This window comes from Oncorhynchus tshawytscha, linkage group LG30, assembly GCF_018296145.1.
Source record: "Oncorhynchus tshawytscha isolate Ot180627B linkage group LG30, Otsh_v2.0, whole genome shotgun sequence".
Lineage (NCBI taxonomy): Eukaryota > Metazoa > Chordata > Actinopteri > Salmoniformes > Salmonidae > Oncorhynchus > Oncorhynchus tshawytscha.
Window position 1 is genome coordinate 804,976 of NC_056458.1, and position 18,475 is coordinate 823,450.

Genomic DNA, 18,475 nt, shown 5'->3' on the forward strand with positions numbered 1-18,475 from the left:
CGCAATCGACACGCTGCAGTTTGGTCCGACTCTCCTTCATCACCACTAGAAAACCGTTACAGAATCACCCACCACCAACGGACCAAGCAGCGTGTTAACAGGCAGGAACCACAGGAGAGGCAACAGAGGCAGCAGCAGCAGGAGCAGCAGCAGCTGCAGTGGGAGAGGCTGCACCACCTGGAGAAATGGACATGGGAGGAAGAACTGGACGGTAAAGGACCCTGGGCTCAGCCTGGAGAATATCGCCGCCCCAAGGAAGAACTGGAGGCGGCGAAAGCTGAGAGGCGCAGATATGAGGAGGCAGCACGGCGTAGCGGATGGAAGCCTGAGAATCAGCCCCAAAAATTTCTTGGGGGGCTCAGGGAGAGTGTGGCAGAGTCAGGAGTCAGACCTGAGCCAACTCTCCCTGTTTATCGTGAGGAGCCAAGGAGGAGACCAGAACCAGAGACTGTGAAGGAGTTAATGGGGAAATTGGAGGAGAGAGAAATGAGGGAGTTGCTGTGTTGGTGCTTTTTGCATGGAATTCGCCCGACGGAACGTGTTGGGGATTTGATGGCACCTGGGTTAGCGCTCCATACTCGTCCTGAGGTGCGTGTTAGTCGGCTGGTGAAGTTGGTGCCAGCCTCACGCACCAGGCCTCCTGTGCACATCCCTAGCCTTGCACATCCTGTGCCAACACTGCTCTCAAGATCTCCAGTACGCCTTCACGGTCTAGCCCATCCTGTGCCACCTCCACACTCCAGTCCTCCGGTAGCAGCTCCCCGCTCCAGGCTTCCTGTGCGTGTCCTCGGTCCAGTACCACCAGTACCAGCACCACGCATCAGGCCTACAGTGCGCCTCGCCTCTCTAGCGCTGTTAGAGCTTTCCTCATCTCCAGCGCTGCCGGAGCCTCCCGCCTGTTCAGCGCAGCCAGAGCCTTCCTCCTCTACAGCGCTGCCGGAGCCTCCCGCCTGTTTAGCGCAGCCAGAGCCTTTCTCCTCTCCTACGCTGCCGGAGTCTCCCGCCTGTTCAGCGCAGCCAGAGCTGCCAGTCTGCATGAAGCAGTCAGTCTACATGGAGCAGCCAGAGCTGTCAGTCCGCATGGAGCAGCCAGAGCTGTCAGTCTACATGAAGCAGCCCGAGCTGCCAGTCTGCATGAAGCAGCCAGTCTACATGGAGCAGCCAGAGCGGCCAGTCTGCATGGAGCTGCCAGTCTGCAAGGAGCAGCCAGAGCTGTCAGTCTACATGAAGCAGCCCGAGCTGCCAGTCTGCATGAAGCAGCCAGTCTACATGGAGCAGCCAGAGCTGCCAGTCTGCATGAAGCAGCCAGAGCTGTCAGTCTGCATGGAACAGTCAGAGCTGTCAGTCTGCATGGAGCAGCCAGAGCTGTCAGTCTGCATGGAGCAGCCAGAGCTGTCAGTCTACATGAAGCAGCCCGAGCTGCCAGTCTGCATGAAGCAGTCAGTCTACATGGAGCAGCCAGAGCTGTCAGTCCGCATGGAGCAGCCAGAGCTGTCAGTCTACATGAAGCAGCCCGAGCTGCCAGTCTGCATGAAGCAGCCAGTCTACATGAAGCAGCCAGAGATGTCAGTCTGCATGAAGCAGCCAGAGCTGTCAGTCTGCATAGAGCAGCCAGTCTGCATGGAGCTGCCAGTCTGCATGGAGCTGCCAGTCTGCAAGGAGCTGTCAGTCTGCACGGAGCTGTCAGTCTGCACGGAGCTGTCAGTCTGTAAGGAGCTGCCAGTCTGCAAGGAGCTGCCAGTCAGCCCGGAGCCGCCAGAGCGGTCAGTCTGTAAGAAGCCGCCAGAGCTGTCAGCCTATATGGAGCAGCTAGTGCCGCCAGTCTGCCCAGCGCCGCCAGTGCCCCCAGTCTGCCCAGCGTCGCCAGTCTGCCCAGCGCCGTCAGTCTGCCCAGCATCGCCAGTCTGCCCAGCATCGCCAGTCTGCCCAGCGTCGTCAGTCTGCCCAACGTCGTCAGTCTGCCCAGCACCGCCAGTCTGCCCAGCACCGCCAGTATGCCCAGCGCCGCCAGTCTGCCCAGCGCCGCCAGTCTGCCCAGCATCGCCAGTCTGCCCAGCGCCGCCAGTCTGCCCAGCGCCGCCAGTCTGCCCAGCGCCGCCAGTCTGCCCAGCGCCGCCAGATCTACCAGTCAGCCAGACTCTTCCAGATCTGCCAGTCAACCAGACTCTTCCAGATCTGCCAGTCAACCAGACTCTTCCAGATCTGCCAGTCAACCAGACTCTTCCAGATCTGCCAGTCAACCAGACTCTTCCAGATCTGCCAGTCAACAAGACTCTTCCAGATCTGCCAGTCAGCCAGGATCTGCCAGTCAGCCAGGATCTGCCAGTCAGCCAGGATCTGCTGAAACCACCAGCCAGCCAGGAGCTGGTAGATCTATCTACCTGCCTGAGCTTCCTCTCACTCCTGAGCTTCCTCTCACTCCTGAGCTTCCTCTCACTCCTGAGCTTCCTCTCACTCCTGAGCTTCCTCTCACTCCTGAGCTTCCTCTCACTCCTGAGCTTCCTCTCACTCCTGAGCTTTCTCTCACTCCCGAGCTTCCCTCAGTCCCGAGCTGCCTCGGTCCCGAGCTGTCCTTCAGTCCCGATCTGCTCCTCAGTCCAGTGGGATTCTGGGTGGGGACTACTAGGCCATGGTCGGCGGCGAGGGTGGACTATCCAGGGACGAAGGGAGAGGGGACTAAGACATTAAAGGAGTGGGGTCCACGTCCCGCGCCGGAGCCGCCACCATGGACAGACGCCCACCCGGACCCTCCCTATTGTTTTGAGGTGCGTTCGGGAGTCCGCACCTTAGGGGGGTTCTGTCACGCCCTGGTCAAAGTATTTTGTGTTTATCTTTATGTATTTGGTCAGGCCAGGGTGTGGCATGGGGTTTTTGTAATTGTGGTGTGTTTGTCTTGGGGTTTTGGTGGTGGTATTAGGATTGTAGCTTAGTGGGTTGTCTAGCAAGGTCTATGGCTGTCTGGAGTGGTTCTCAATCAGAGGCAGGTGCTTATCGTTGTCTCTGATTGGGAACCATATTTAGGCAGCCATATTCTTTGAGTTTGTCGTGGGTGATTGTCCTTAGTGTCTTACTTGTACTCTCTGTTAGTTTGCACTAGATAGGCTGTTTTCGGTTTTCATTACGTTTATTCTTTTGTCGTGTTTAGTGTTTAGTCGTGTTTAGTGTTTAGTCGTGTTTACGTTTTGTTTAATAAATATGGATCGCAATCGACACGCTGCAGTTTGGTCCGACTCTCCTTCATCACCACTAGAAAACCGTTACAGAGGGCCTGTTGTCCAGACTTCTGGCAGTCTCTATGGGGGTGCCACAGGGTTCAATTCTCTCACCGACTCTCTTCTCTGTATACATTAATGATGTCGCTCATGCTGCTGGTGATTCTCTGATCCACCTCTATGCACCTCTATTCTGTATACTTCTGGCCCCTCTTTGGACACTGTGTTAACTAACCTCCAGACGAGTTTCAATGCCATACAACTCTCCTTCCATGGCCTCCAACTGCTCTTAAACACAAGTAAAACTAAATGCATGCTATTCAATCCATAACTGCCCGCACCTGCTCGCCCGTCCAGCATCACTAATCTGGACGGCTCTGACTTAGAATACGTGGACAACTACAAATACCTAGGTGTCTGGTTAGACTGTAAACTCTCCTTCCAGACTCACATTAAACATCTCCAATTCAAAATAAAATCTAGAATCGGCTTCTGATATCGCAACACAGCATCCTTCACTCATGCTGCCAAACATACCCTCGTAAAACTGACCATCCTATCGATCCTCGACTTCGGTGATGTCATCTATAAAATAGCCTTCATCACTCTACTCAACAAATTGGATGCAGTCTATCACAGTGCAATCCGTTTTGTCACCAAAGCCCCATACACTGCCCACCACTGCGACCTGTACGCTCTCGTTGGTTGGCCCTCGCTTCATAATCGTCATCAAACCCACTGGCTACAGGCTATCTACAAGTCTCTGCTAGGTAAAGCCCCGCCTTATCTCAGCTCACTGGTCACCATAGCAGCACCCACTCGTAGCACGCGCTCCAGAAGGTATATCTCACTGGTCACCCCCAAAGCCAATTCCTCCTTTGGTCGTCTTTCCTTCCAGTTCTCTGCTGCCAATGACTGGAACGAACTGCAAAAATCTCTGAAGCTGGAGACTCATATCTCCCTCACTAGATTTAAGCACCAGCTGTCAGAGCAGCTCACTGCATATAACTCATCTGTAAACAGCCCATCTATCTACCTACCTCATCCCCATACTGTATTTATTTATCTATCTTGCTCCTTTGCACCCCAGTATCTCTACTTGCACATTCATCTTCTGCACATCTACCATTCCAGTGTTTAATAGCTATATTGTAATTACTTCGCCACCATGGCATATTTATTGCCTTAACTCCCTTATCTTACCTCATTTGCACTCACTGTATATAAACTTTGTTTTCTTTTGTATTATTGACTGTATGTCTTGTTTATTCCATGTGTAACTCTGTGTTGTTTTATTGTGTCGAATTGCTATGCTTTATCTTGGTCAGGTTGCAGTTGCAAATGAGAACTTACCTAGGTTAAATAAAGGTGAAATACATTTCTTTTTACAAGGATTCTGTTCTGTAATTCTGCCGCACAAAACAGAACAAACCTCTCAGTACTGTGTGTGTCTGCAGTGACAGTGGGATCTCCTGCTCCAGCTCAGACAACTTCCTGGACATGCATCCAGCGCAGAGACCGAAACACTGTCCTATGGGTAATTAGCATCCTTTTACTCATCACAGTAGCATAGAGCGGTTTGTGGAGTGGAACGTCTTAAGGTTGCAAAGCTACTGGTCATTTACAAAAGTTACCAGCATTTTCAGTACATTTTGTAATTAACAGGTAATCTATTGCAAATGTGGTCATTTATACCTGAATATCTTTTAAACATGTAATCATATAAAATATATTTTCTTCGTCTTTATATCTGACCATATTGTCCATGAGTAGGGCTGTAATAAAAGTTCAATCAGGAGAAACCACAGGGACTATCCAGTCGCAGTACATTTTAATGACCTAAAACATGACATTTCCACCTTTAGATTATTTTGAGGCATAGAGAAAGTTAAGATATCAGACAGGGGAGGTGATATAAATAATACTCTCAGCAAATGAGAATGTTTTGGGATTTTCACCCTCCAGACATTATTTCCTCAAGGTCTTAATGACGAAAAATCGATGTATATGTTATGTTGTGAATGTGAACATAAATGAATGCCCCCATTTCAGATTGCTCTGACGTTTTGCTTGCGCTGTACCCAATGATTTTAGAAAACTTGCTTGGTAGGTCGATGTCCTCATTGTGATTTTACAGGCATGTTTAATACGTTTTATGTACACACTGAAATAGAATATTTGTGAAATGCAGATTGTTATATTTGGTAGCGCTTACTTGTTTTCCCTCGACTCCAACCCTATTGGATGCGTGGAACGGATGTGGGTGAGGCTATGTCTACATAAGGGTGCAATGTTATTTTTTTTAACTCACAAAAGCTCTGACGAAGGCCTTGGGGCCGATGCGTAAACTTATTAAACAGCAGTGATACTATCAAGAGCAGAGACACTATCAAGAGCAGTGATACTATCAAGAGCAGTGATACTATCAAGAGCAGTGATACTATCAAGAGCAGTGATACTATCAAGAGCAGAGACACTATCAAGAGCAGTGATACTATCAAGAGCAGTGACTATCAAGAGCAGTGATACTATCAAGAGCAGTGATACTATCAAGAGCAGTGACACTATCAAGAGCAGTGATACTATCAAGAGCAGTGATACTATCAAGAGCAGTGATACTATCAAGAGCAGTGATACTATCAAGAGCAGTGACACTATCAAGAGCAGTGATACTATCAAGAGCAGTGATACTATCAAGAGCAGTGATACTATCAAGAGCAGTGATACTATCAAGAGCAGTGATACTATCAAGAGCAGTGACACTATCAAGAGCAGTGATACTATCAAGAGCAGAGACACTATCAAGAGCAGTGATACTATCAAGAGCAGTGATACTATCAAGAGCAGTGATACTATCAAGAGCAGTGATACTATCAAGAGCAGTGATACTATCAAGAGCAGTGATACTATCAAGAGCAGTGATACTATCAAGAGCAGTGATACTATCAAGCGCAGAGATACTATCAAGAGCAGTGATACTATCAAGAGCAGTGATACTATCAAGAGCAGTGTGCGAGTTTCTTATTTTTTTCACAATAGAAAATGACATTTAATGAATAAATAAATATAATACCCTTACGTCTTTCTAATCACATCAAAGTGATTTGGTGTGAAAACTTGGCTCATTCCACATTTTGTTAGGTTACAGCCTTATTCTAAATTTGATTAAATTGGGTTTTTCCCTCATCATTCTACAAACAATACCCCATAATGAAAAAGCAAAAACATTTTTTGTGTGCTAATTTATATGAACAAAAACGTAAATATTACATTTACATAAGTATTCAGACCCTTGTGCTTTGTTGAAGCACCTTTGGCAGTGATTACAGCCTCGAGTCTTTTTGGGTGTGACGCTACAAGCTTGGCACACCTGTATTTGGAGAGTTTCTCCTATTCTTGTCTGCAGATCCTCTCAAGCTTTGTCAGGTTGAATGGGGAGCGTTGTTGCACAATTATTTTGAGGTCTCTCTAGAGATGTTTGATCGGGTTCAAGTCAGGGCTCTGGCTGGGCCACCCAAGAACATTCAGAGACTTGTCCTGAAGCCACTCCTGTGTTGTCTTGGCTGTTTGCTTAGGGTTGTTGTCCTGTTGGAAGGAGCAGGTTTTTATCAAGGATCTCTGTGTACTTTGCTCCATTCATATTTGCCTCGATCCTGACTAGTCTCCCAGTCCCTGCCACTGAAAAACATCCCCACAGCATGATGCTGCCACCACCATGCTTCACCGTAGGGATGGTGCTAGATTTCCTCCAGCCGTAATGCTTGGCATTCAGGCCAAAGAGTTCAATCTTGGTTTCATCAGACCAGAGAATCTTGTTTCTCATGGTCTGAGACTTTAGGTGTCTTTTGGCAAACTCCAAGTGGGCTGTCGTGTGCATTTTACTGAGGAGTGGCTTCCGTCTGGCCACTCTATCATTAAGGCCTGATTGGTGGAGTGCTGCAGAGATGGTTGTCCTTCTGGAAGGTTCTCCCATCTTCACAGAGGAATTCTAGAGCTCTATCAGAGTGAGTGTTGGGTTCTTGGTCACTTCCCTGACAAACGCCCTTCTCCCGATTGCTCAGTTTGGCCGGGCAGCCAGCTCTAGGAAGAGTCTCAGTGGTTCTAAACTTCTTCAATTTAAAAATGATGGAAGCCACTGTGTTCTTGGGGACCTTCAATGCTGCAGACATTTTTTAGTAACCCTTTCCCAGATCTGCACCTCGACACAATCTTGTCTCGGAGCTCTACAGACTATTTCTTCGACCTCATTGATGGTTTTTACTCTGTCGTGCACTGTCAACTGTGGGATCTTTATACAGACAGGTGTGTGCCTTTCCAAATCATGTCCAATCAATTGAATTTACCACAGGTGGACTCCAATCAAGTTGTAGAAACATCTCAAGGATGATAAATGGAAACAGGATGCACCTGAGCTTAATTTCGAGTCATAGTGAAGGGTCTTGTCACACCCTGGTCGAAGTATTTTGTGTTTATCTTTATTTATTTGGTCAGGCCAGGGTGTGGCATGGGTTTTTGTATGTGGTGTGTATATATGGGGGATTGTAGCTAGTGGGGTGTTCTAGATAAGTCTATGGCTGTCTGAAGTGGTTCTCAATCAGAGGCAGGTGTTTATCGTTGTCTCTGATTGGGAACCATATTTAGGCAGCCATATTCTTTGAGTTTGGTGTGGGTGATTGTCCTTAGTGTCTTTGTTCCTGTCGCTGTGTTAGTTGACACAAGTATAGGCTGTTTCGGTTTTCATTACGTTTATTGTTTTGTAGTGTTTTGTGTGTATTCGTGTGTATTTGTGTATTTGTTTGATTAAACATGGATCGCAATCTACACGCTGCATTTTGGTCCGACTCTCCTTCACCACAAGAGAACCATTACAGAATCACCCACCACAAACGGACCAAGCAGCGTGTCAACAGGCAGGAGCAGCCCAAAGAGGAGATGCGTTGGTAAGGTTGGGCAGGCTCGGTGCTCAAGAGCTCCAGTGCGCCTGCACGGTCCGGTCTATCCAGTACCACCTCCACACCCCAGCCCTCCGGTAGCAGCTCCCCGCACCAGGCTTCCTGTGCGTGTCCTCGGTCCAGTACCACCATTACCAGCACCACGCATCAGGCCTACAGTGCGCCTCGCCTCTCCAGCGCTGTCGGAGCCTTTCTCCTCTCCTGCGCTGCCGGAGTCTCCCGCCTGTTCAGCGCAGCCAGAGCCTTCCTCCGACACAGCGCTGCAGGAGTCTCCCGCCTGTTCAGCGCAGCCAGAGCCTTCCTCCTCTACAGCGCTGCCGGAGTCTCCCGCCTGTTCAGCGCAGCCAGAGCTGCCAGTCTGCATGGAGCAGCCAGAGCTGTCAGTTTGCATGGAGCAGTCAGAGCTGTCAGTCTGCATGGAGCAGTCAGAGCTGTCAGTCTGCATGAAGCAGCCAGAGATGTCAGTCTGCATGGAGCAGCCAGAGCTGTCAGTCTGCAAGGAGCTGCCAGTCTGCAAGGAGCTGCCAGTCTGCAAGGAGCTGCCAGTCTGCAAGGAGCTGCCAGTCTGCAAGGAGCTGCCAGTCTGCAAGGAGCTGCCAGTCTGCAAGGAGCTGCCAGTCTGCATGGAGCCGCCAGAGCTGCATGGAGCCGCCAGAGCTGCCAGTCTGTAAGAAGCCGCCAGAGCTGTCAGCCTACATGGAGCAGCCAGAGCCGCCAGTCAGCGTGGAGCAGCCAGAGCCGCCAGTCAGCATGGAGCAGCCAGATCTTTCAGTCTGCCAGGATCCGCCAGTCAGCCAGACTCTTCCAGATCTGCCAGTCAGCCAGACTCTTCCAGATCCGCCAGTCCCTTCCAGATCTGCTACTCAACCAGACTCTTCCAGATCTGCCACTCAACCAGACTCTTCCAGATCTGCCACTCAACCAGACTCTTCCAGATCTGCCACTCAACCAGACTCTTCCAGATCTGCCAGTCAGCCAGACTCTTCCAGATCTGCCAGTCAGCCAGACTCTTCCAGATCTGCTAGTCAACCAGACTCTTCCAGATCTGCTAGTCAACCAGACTCTTCCAGATCCGCCGGGATCTGCCAGAACTGCCAGTCGGCCAGGATCTGCCAGTCGGCCAGTATCCGCCAGTCAGCCAGGGTCAGCCAGGATCCGCCAGTCAGCCAGGATCTGCCAGATCCGCCAGTCAGCCAGGATCTGCCAGTCAGCCGGGATCTGCCAGTCAGCCAGGATCTGCCGAAACCACCAGCCAGCCAGGATCTGGTAGATTTATCTACATGCCTGAGCTTCCTCTCACTCCTGAGCTTCCTCTCACTCCTGAGCTTCCCCTGACAGTCCCCCCGAGCTGCCTCAGTCCCGAGCTGCCCCTCAGTCCCGATCTGCTCCTCAGTCCAGTGGGTTTCTGGGTGATGACTACTAGGCCATGGTCGGCGGCGAGGGTGGACTATCCAGGGACGCGAGGAGAGGGGACTAAGACATTAATTGAGTGGGGTCCACGTCCTGCGCCGGACACCATGGACAGCCCACCGGACCATTTGTTTTGGACAGTCCGCACCTTAGGGGGTTCTGTCACGCCCTGGTCGAAGTATTTTGTGTTTATCTTTATTTATTTGGTCAGGCCAGGGTGTGGCATGGGTTTTTGTATGTGGTGTGTATATATGGGGGATTGTAGCTAGTGGGGTGTTCTAGATAAGTCTATGGCTGTCTGAAGTGGTTCTCAATCAGAGGCAGGTGTTTATCATTGTCTCTGATTGGGAACCATATTTAGGCAGCCATATTCTTTGAGTTTGGTGTGGGTGATTGTCCTTAGTGTCTTTGTCGCTGTGTTAGTTGACACAAGTATAGGCTGTTTCGGTTTTCATTACGTTTATTGTTTTGTAGTGTTTTGTGTGTATTCGTGTTACGTTTGTTTGATTAAACATGGATCGCAATCTACACGCTGCATTTTGGTCCGACTCTCCTTCACCACAAGAGAACCGTTACAGGTCTGAATACTTATGTAAATAAGATATGTTTTTTATTTTGAATACATTTGCAAACCTAAAAAAAAACTGTTTTCGCTTTGTCATTATGGGGTATTGTGTGTAGACCGATGGAGTTTTTTATTGAATCCATTTTAGAAAAAAGCTGTAAAGTAACTAAATGTGGAAAAAGTCGATGGGTCTGAATACTTCCCGAAGGCACTGTATTTATTAATGTTCATCACACATTTGTTAAAGCGATAGTTCACTAAATTGACAAATACTCTATATCCTATGGAAAACTAGCAACATTGCTAAAGTTTAGCCCTGGGTGATATATTTTTCTGGTCTCTGACACCCGAAATCAGTAAACTATTTGCTAGTTATCAATAAACCGTAGTACATTTTTTATTTGAGTGAAATACCCCTTCCATGGAGGTTTTCATATTGCTATAGAAGTCAACAAAATAGCGATGCCTCTCCAATGGGCCTTAAACAAGCTGTAAGGCCGCTGCATTTATTTATTTTTACCACAAAGACCATTCTTCTGAAAAAGTGGTGAAAAAATTCTAAGTACTTGCAAAAGCAGACCAGAACTTATGATACGAATAATGAAGGACTTGTGCAAAATGAAGGTTGGTCCCGTTGTTACGACAGCCGTGACACCACCTAAAGAACAGCTTTATGTGAACAACCCATTCTAGACCAAAATGTCAGATAGATCCTTATTCTCCCAAGGTCTCGATTAACAAATAACTATGCAACACTTCCAATGATTTACATTTCTCACAACTGACACCAGTTTGGCACCAAAACATTTACAACAAAGACCTATTGGCATTGTAAAATAAATAGAAGCATGTGCCATATATAAAGGATATTTCATGCTGAAAAACGTTCATATTAAACACCAATGGTATTCACTTAGTTGATGGGATATATTTAGGATAATGTTTTACAGCTTTGTCATTCCATTTGTTATGTTACAATTATATATATTTGATTATTCTATACCTTTTATATGTTATGAAAATTCCATAAAAAACCTTGAATGTTTCCAAAATGTCAGTAGATTACTGGTAAACTTAGAAGGTTATCTGAAATATACCCTCCCTTTGCAACCCTAGGTCTCATATACTCTCTCTCTTTCTCTTCCTGATAGGTTCCCTATGTGAGGATCCAGAGACAGGCACCTGGTCGCTGGACATAGAAGACTTGTTGAGGTTCTCCTCTCAGGTGGCTCAGGGAATGGACTTCCTGGCATCCAAAAATGTAATAGAACAAAACAAATGTAATTAATAACATAACTCATGTAGTGTAAAATGCAGATGCACACGTGTACATATGAATGACGCCTATGTTGTCTTCGCGCAGTGCATTCACAGGGACGTGGCGGCTAGGAACGTCCTCTTGACCGATGGCCGTGTGGCTAAGATCTGCGACTTCGGCCTCGCCAGAGACATCGAGAATGACTCCAACTATGTGGTGAAAGGAAATGTGAGTAAATAACATATCAAGAAATCACTTTAGTTTTAGAGGCTCCGATCCTTGAATGATTGCGAACTATGATATGATGATGATCTCTAAATCTATTGTATTCCCAGGCCCGTCTGCCGGTGAAGTGGATGGCCCCTGAGAGCATCTTTGAATGTGTGTACACAGTGAAGAGTGACGTCTGGTCCTATGGGATACTGCTGTGGGAGATCTTCTCCCTGGGTGGGTCACACTGGCATTTGATGACAAAAATACTGTCTTATGTTGAATTAATCAAAGTTTGTGTCCAAATGAAATATCTGAAATAAATATTTGGTTGGTATTTCTAGGTAAGAGCCCATACCCTAATGTTGTGGTGGACACCCGGTTCTACAAGTTGATCAAAGATGGGTGCTACATGTCTCAGCCGGACTTTGCCCCTCCAGAAATGTGAGTATTGTTCTTCAAGATGGGTATATCAGTGAAGAGATATGACGTTACCTGACAGCCTGCTGCACTATCTGAAACGGATTGTTCTCCTCAGATACACCATCATGAAAATGTGCTGGAACCTGGAACCAACAGAGCGTCCAACCTTCAGTACCATCGGCCAACTTATCCAAAGGCTACTGCCTGACCAGCCAGACCATGTAAGATGGACTTAAGTGACACACTGCCTAGTGGTTAGAGCATTGGGCCAGTAACCGAAAGGTTGCTGGATTGAATCCCCGAGCTGACAAGGTAAAAATCTGTCGTTCTGCCCCTGAGCAAGGCAGTTAACCAACTGTTCCCTGGGCACCGTGAATGTCGATTAAGGCAGCCCCCCACACCTCTCTGATTCAAATGCGGAAGACACATTTCAGTTGAAGGCATTCAGTTATACAACAGACTAGGTATCTCCCTTTCACTGTAGAAAATATTTTAAAGTTTAGTCTCTCTCTTAGCATTCCACTAACTTCTAATCATTCCCTACAGCTAGATCTACTGTACTTCTAAAATGTATTTAGAGTTTGTGGAAGAATATAATTTGGTGGGAAAAAAAGTTTTGGAATGTGATACTAAGTATCCTGACTTCTGCCAGACCTACAGGAATGTGCAGGATAAGACCCCACAGCAGGGGGACCCAGCTAAGACGAATGGGGATTGTGATCAGACACTGAACCAGGAGGGAGAGGAGGAGCCCCTGATGAAAAAGTACCAGTTCAGACCATCATCAATGACTATACATTCACGTTAACATCTGTCAATCACAGGCAAGAGATGGGTGGATACACACCAGTTTATCCAAATGTCTTGATTCTCATTGTGCTGAACATGATTTCAGTGCCATACAGTAGCTGCCAGTAAGCAACATTGGGAACTAAGCTTTTATGCCTTGATCATTGATCAAATGACCAAAAGCTCATAATTAGGTCATATAAATCTAATTATCTTTAAAGCTGCAATATGTACGCTTTTGGGTGACCCCACCAAATTCACATAGAAATGTGAGTTATAGATCTGTCATTCACAGTGAAAGCAAGTCTAAGAAGCAGTAGATCTGTTCTGTGCACTATTTCTGTTCTGTGCACTGCTTTTCCGTTCACAAGTTTTGTTTTTGCATCTTTGACTTTCTATTTTGTACACAAGCTTCAAGCAGCTGAAAAAACAATATCTTTTGTTATTTCACAGAGGTTTAGATGGTGCAATGATTCACAACACTATACTTGCTTGTTTAGTCATAACCTGAAATGAGGCATTCTATTAGAATGTTAGCAACCAGGAAATGGCTGAGCGATTTCTAGATAATGTACCTTTAACATTTATGAGATACTTTATTAACTGATCTAACCGGCTTGATAAACTTGATGAATGTCTATTGGAGAATAAAGGCAGTTACATATGCAGCTTTATGTTTCCAAAAATCCCTAAATTCTCAACACCAATTTCACTGATCTGAGATCAACATTTCAGCACGCCTAAGCAGCACAAAAAGACATAGTTATTGCAAACGTTTTACTATTATAGTGTATAGTAGCAACATAGTCTCTTTTGAAAGTTATTCTTGAGTGTTTGAAAATCTGAAGTGTGTGAACTTCAATGGAACCAAATGATTTCTGTTTTTTGTCTTATGCCTTCAGCGTAAGAAATGCTTTACATTCAACTGAAACGTACTGTAACTCTTGGCTCAACACCAGCTTCACAAGGTAGTGACCTGGAATGAATTTCAATTAACAGGTGTGCCTTGTTAAAAGTTCATTTGTGGAATTTCTTTCTTTCTTAATGTTTTTGAGCCAATCAGTTATTGTGCGGAAAACTTCAAGAACTTTCAAAGTTTCTTCAAGTGCAGTCGCAAAAACCATCAAGCGCTAATGATGAAACTGGCTCTCATGAGGACTGCCACAGGAAAGGAAGACTCAGTGTTACCTCTGCTGCAGAACATAAATTCATTAGAGTTAACTGAACCTCAGATTGCAGCCCAAATAACAGAGGAGACTGCGTGAATCAGGCTTTCATGGTCAAATTGCTGCAAATAAACCACTACTAAAGGACACCAATAAGAAGAAGAGACTTGCTTGGGCCAAGAAACATGAGCAATGGACATTAGACCAGTGGAAATCTGACCATTGGTCTGATGAGTCCAAATTTCAGATTCTTGGTTCCAACCGCTAAAGGTGAATGGATGATGTTCCCACCGTGAAGCATGGAGGAGGAGGTGTGATGGTGCTTTGTTGGTGTCACTCTCTTATTTATTTTTATATTCAAGGCAAACTTAACCAGCATGGCTACCACAGCATTCTGCAGCAATACACCATCCCATCTGGTTTGAGCTTATAATTTGACTTCAACAGGACAATGACCCAAATCACACCTCCAGGCTGTGTAAGGGCTATTTGACCAAGGAGAGTGATTGAGTGCTGCATCAGATGACCTGGCCTCCACAATCACCCGACCTCAACCCAACTGAGATGGGATCAATTAGACCGCAGAGTGAAGGAAAAGCAGCCAACAAGTGCTAAGCATATGTGGGAACTCCTTCAAGACTGATGGAAAAGCATTCCTCATGAAGCTGGTTGAGAGAATGCCAAGAGTATGCAAAGCTGTGTGCAAAGCTGTCATCAAGGCAAAAGGTGGCTACTTTGAACAATCTAAAATACATTTTTTTTGTTTTTGGTTACTACATGATTATTTCATAGTTTTGATGTCTTCACTATTATTCTACAATGAAGAAAATAGTAAAAATAAAGAAAAACCTTGAATGAGTAGGTGTGTCCAAACCTTTGACTGGTACAGTATATATATACAGTGCATTTGGACCCTTAGACTTGTCCACATTTTGGTACATTACAGCCTAAGTCTAAAATGCACTACATAAAACATTTTCCTCAATCTACACACAATACCCCATAATGACAAAGGGAAAAAAGTTTTTAATATTTTTTTTGCACATGTGTATTGTATCGACCCTTGGTTTATAAGCTCTGAAATCGACTCTGCCACACGAGCATGCTTTTGCGGCACAGTCGATAGAGCGCCGGACCTCGGACTCGAAGGTCCGAGACCTGCTCCCTGCTGTTTCATTACAATATAAAAAAATGAAATACCATACTCACGTAAGTATTCAGGCCCTTTGCTATGAGACTCGAAATTGAGCTCAGGTGAATCTTTTTTCCATTGATTATCCTTGATGTTTCTACAACCTGATTGGAGTCCACCTGTGGTAAATTCAATTGATTGGACATGATTTGGAAAAGCACACACCTGTCTATATCAAGGCTCGCATAGTTGACAGTGCATGAAAATCAAGCCACGAGGTCGAAGGAATTGTCCATAGAGCTCCGAGACAGGATTGCATTGAGACAGAGATCTGGGGAAGGGTACCAAAAAATGTCTGCAGCATTTAAGGTCCCTAAGAACACAGTGGCCTCCATCATTCTTAAATGGAAGAAGTTTGAAACCACCAAGACTCTTCCCAGAGCTGGCCGCCTGGCCAAACTGACAAAAGAAAGGTGAGAAAGGAGAAAGGTGAGAAAGGCTTTGGTCAGGGAGGTGACCAAGAACACGATGCTCACTCTGACAAAGCTCCTCTGTAGAGATGGCAGAACCTTCCAGAAGGACAACCATCTCTGCAGCATTCCACCAATCAGGCTTTTAAGGTAGAGTGGCCAGACGGCAGCCACTCCTCAGTAAAAGGCACATGACAGCCCGCTTGGAGTTTTCCAAAAAGGCACCTAAAGGACTCAGACCATGAGAAACAAGATTCTCTGGTCTGATGAAACCAAGATTGAACTCGAAGGCCTGAATGCCAAGCATCACGTCTAGAGAAAACCTGGCACCATCCCTAATGTGAAGCATGGTGGTGGCAGCATCATGCGGTTGGGATGTTTTTCAGCGGCAAGGACTGAGAGACTAGTCAGGATTGAGGGGAAGATGAACGGAGCAAATTACAGAGAGATCCTTGATGCAAACCAGCTCCCAAGCGCTCAGGACCTCAGACTGGGGCGAAAGTTCACCTTCAAACAGGACCATGAACCTAAGCACACAGCCAAGTTTTTTTATAAAAAAAAAAATTGAAAATATTTCTAAAAACCTATATTTGCTTTATCATTATGGGGTATTATGTGTAGATTGATGATGGGGAAAACAATTTAAACCATTTTAGAACAAGGCTGCAACATAACAAAATGTGGCAAAAGTCAAGGGGTCTGAATAATTTCCGAATGCACTGTGTGAGTATACGCAACCCTAGATTTGTGTCAGGGTTATATCTCGTGGAAGTATGAAATAGTATGAATAAATTCCTCAAAACACGTTTCAATAATTTCAATCATTTTTTGAAAATGTTGGTAACCCCTTTTATAAAAGTGATAATTCCCTCAGAGCCGGTGTTCGTGCCAATATATCCTACAAACACCGGCTTCTCGGGCATTATCACTTAAATATATACTGAGTGTACAAAACATTAAAGACACCTGCTCTTTCCAGGTGACCAGGTGAATCCAGGTGAAAGCTATGATCCCTTATTGACGTCACTTGTTAAATCCACTTTAAATCAGTGTAGATGAAGATTTTGAAGCCTTGAGACATGGATTGTGTATGTGTTCCATTCAGAGAGTGAACGGGCAAGACAATAGCTTTAAGTGCCTTGAACAGGTTAAGGTAGTAGGTGCCAGGTGTCAAGACCGGCAACACTGGTAGGTTTTTCACGCTCAACAGTTTCCTGTGCGTCTCAAGAATACCCCACCACCCAAAGGACATCCAGCCAACTTGACACCACTGTGGAGTGTTATGCCATGAATTTCATTGACTCCACATAACCAGTCCCGGTAAAGGGTACACTTTCCCATGCATGTAACTTGTCTTGAGGAAGTCGAGTGTGTATACACATACCCAAAAATGTGCATATTAGCTTTTATTTTTACTACCAGGAAGTGCTGAATTTTGCACAAATTTCTTGAAAACAAAGAGTCCAGACATTGCAAAAAACGGTCAAGTTACTTTTTTGCAATTCTGGAAGATGACACCCTCCCTTCATAACCACAAAAACTAACCATAAAAAAATAAGAATTCAGAAGAGGGGTTGGATATAAAAAAGGTAAGGCAGAGTGATGACAATCCACAGGTGAATAACTGTCATTTATGCTGATCTTTCATGGACAGTTGCCCAATTGACCTCATTCCCCTGTATGTGACTGTTTGTGACACTAGGGGGTACCCTTGCACACAATTTATTAACAGAGTTCTAACAAAACAGCCACTCGGCTCCATCTCAGATTGACCCTCACCGACATCCTCTTCTCTGTGTGGCCACATCACGTACTTTCTATAGCCCGTTCTATTACGTTGTTATGAGCCAGACAGCTTGGAGTGTGGCTCACTGAGAGTAACTTCAGACTAACCCGAGACCAACGTTTCCTTCTAATAAAACCCCTCAGACATACAATAGGTATGAAAACGAGGTCCACTGTCAGATAACAAATTCTCCCTACTGTGCTCTCAGCAAAGGACATTGCTGTATTAACCTTTCGAGCCCTTTCCCAAACTTTCATGAAAGCTTGGCATTTTACAAGACGCCTGAGGGCTATATTTGTCTGAGACAAAATAGTTTGAGAGGCCTTCTATATTTAAAGGAATTACAAAACAAAGCCAAATAAAGGCTTCGCTTTCAGAGTTGCCTTCTGAAAAGTGCTGAAACCTCAATCTCTAATGGGTACATACAGTAACATAGATCTGTCTTGGTTCTATGATAATGGTGTTTGGGTTCGTGTTTTCCTGTGAAACCATTGAGGGCCCCAGGCCATGGCCCACAGTGTATGTTGGAGAAAGACAACATTCCATCGTGTTTCCTGCCATTAATCCAGAGCAGGTTCCTGGGAACCTGCCTGTCACTCACATCACAGAGATTTACTGGGTCTGAGGATCTGAAAAGCTTCCACCTTGTTCTCACGTCTCACCTGCAGCCTTTGTCTGTAACGTTACACACTGGGATGACATTTCAATTACCTTTGTCTTCTTCTATTTGGCAGAATAAAACTCATTTTCCGGCATCTGTTGCCCATCAACCCTTCGTTGTGATTAGATCACATCTGCTAAGAGAATCTACAGAGATCTATTGCATCTACCAGCGTGTCGTTTATGAATCGCGTATACCAACTTCATGCTTTACACATCCTTCAAATTTGACATTTGATGTGCACATTTAACGTGCCAATCCAACCCCAAAATGCAGCATAGATTTGATCTACTTTATGGTTATTGTCTACCAATCCAGCCATATTGCAATCCCCTTTTGCCTCAGTGTAGAGTTCACGTTTGTGAGTTGCGTTAGGTGCGAGCTCCAACACGTCCCCAATAGTAAGGGATCTACCACACACAGATATCTCAGATATGCACT

General features: G+C 45.8%; 1 protein-coding gene across 2 annotated transcripts in view; it reads left to right on the top strand.

Moving 5' to 3' along the window:
* Positions 1 to 13,487, top strand: part of LOC112229040 (macrophage colony-stimulating factor 1 receptor 1) — a 34,451-nt gene extending 20,964 nt beyond the window's left edge. For both annotated transcript variants that reach the window (XM_024394922.2, XM_024394923.2), the window contains exons 15-21: positions 4,670 to 4,749; positions 11,291 to 11,400; positions 11,503 to 11,625; positions 11,733 to 11,844; positions 11,952 to 12,051; positions 12,146 to 12,251; positions 12,683 to 13,487. In XM_024394922.2, coding sequence (XP_024250690.1) covers positions 4,670 to 4,749; positions 11,291 to 11,400; positions 11,503 to 11,625; positions 11,733 to 11,844; positions 11,952 to 12,051; positions 12,146 to 12,251; positions 12,683 to 12,838 — 787 coding nt within the window. In that variant the 3' untranslated portion in view covers positions 12,839 to 13,487. The remainder of the gene's footprint in view (positions 1 to 4,669; positions 4,750 to 11,290; positions 11,401 to 11,502; positions 11,626 to 11,732; positions 11,845 to 11,951; positions 12,052 to 12,145; positions 12,252 to 12,682) is intronic.
* Positions 13,488 to 18,475: the final 4,988 nt, after the last annotated feature.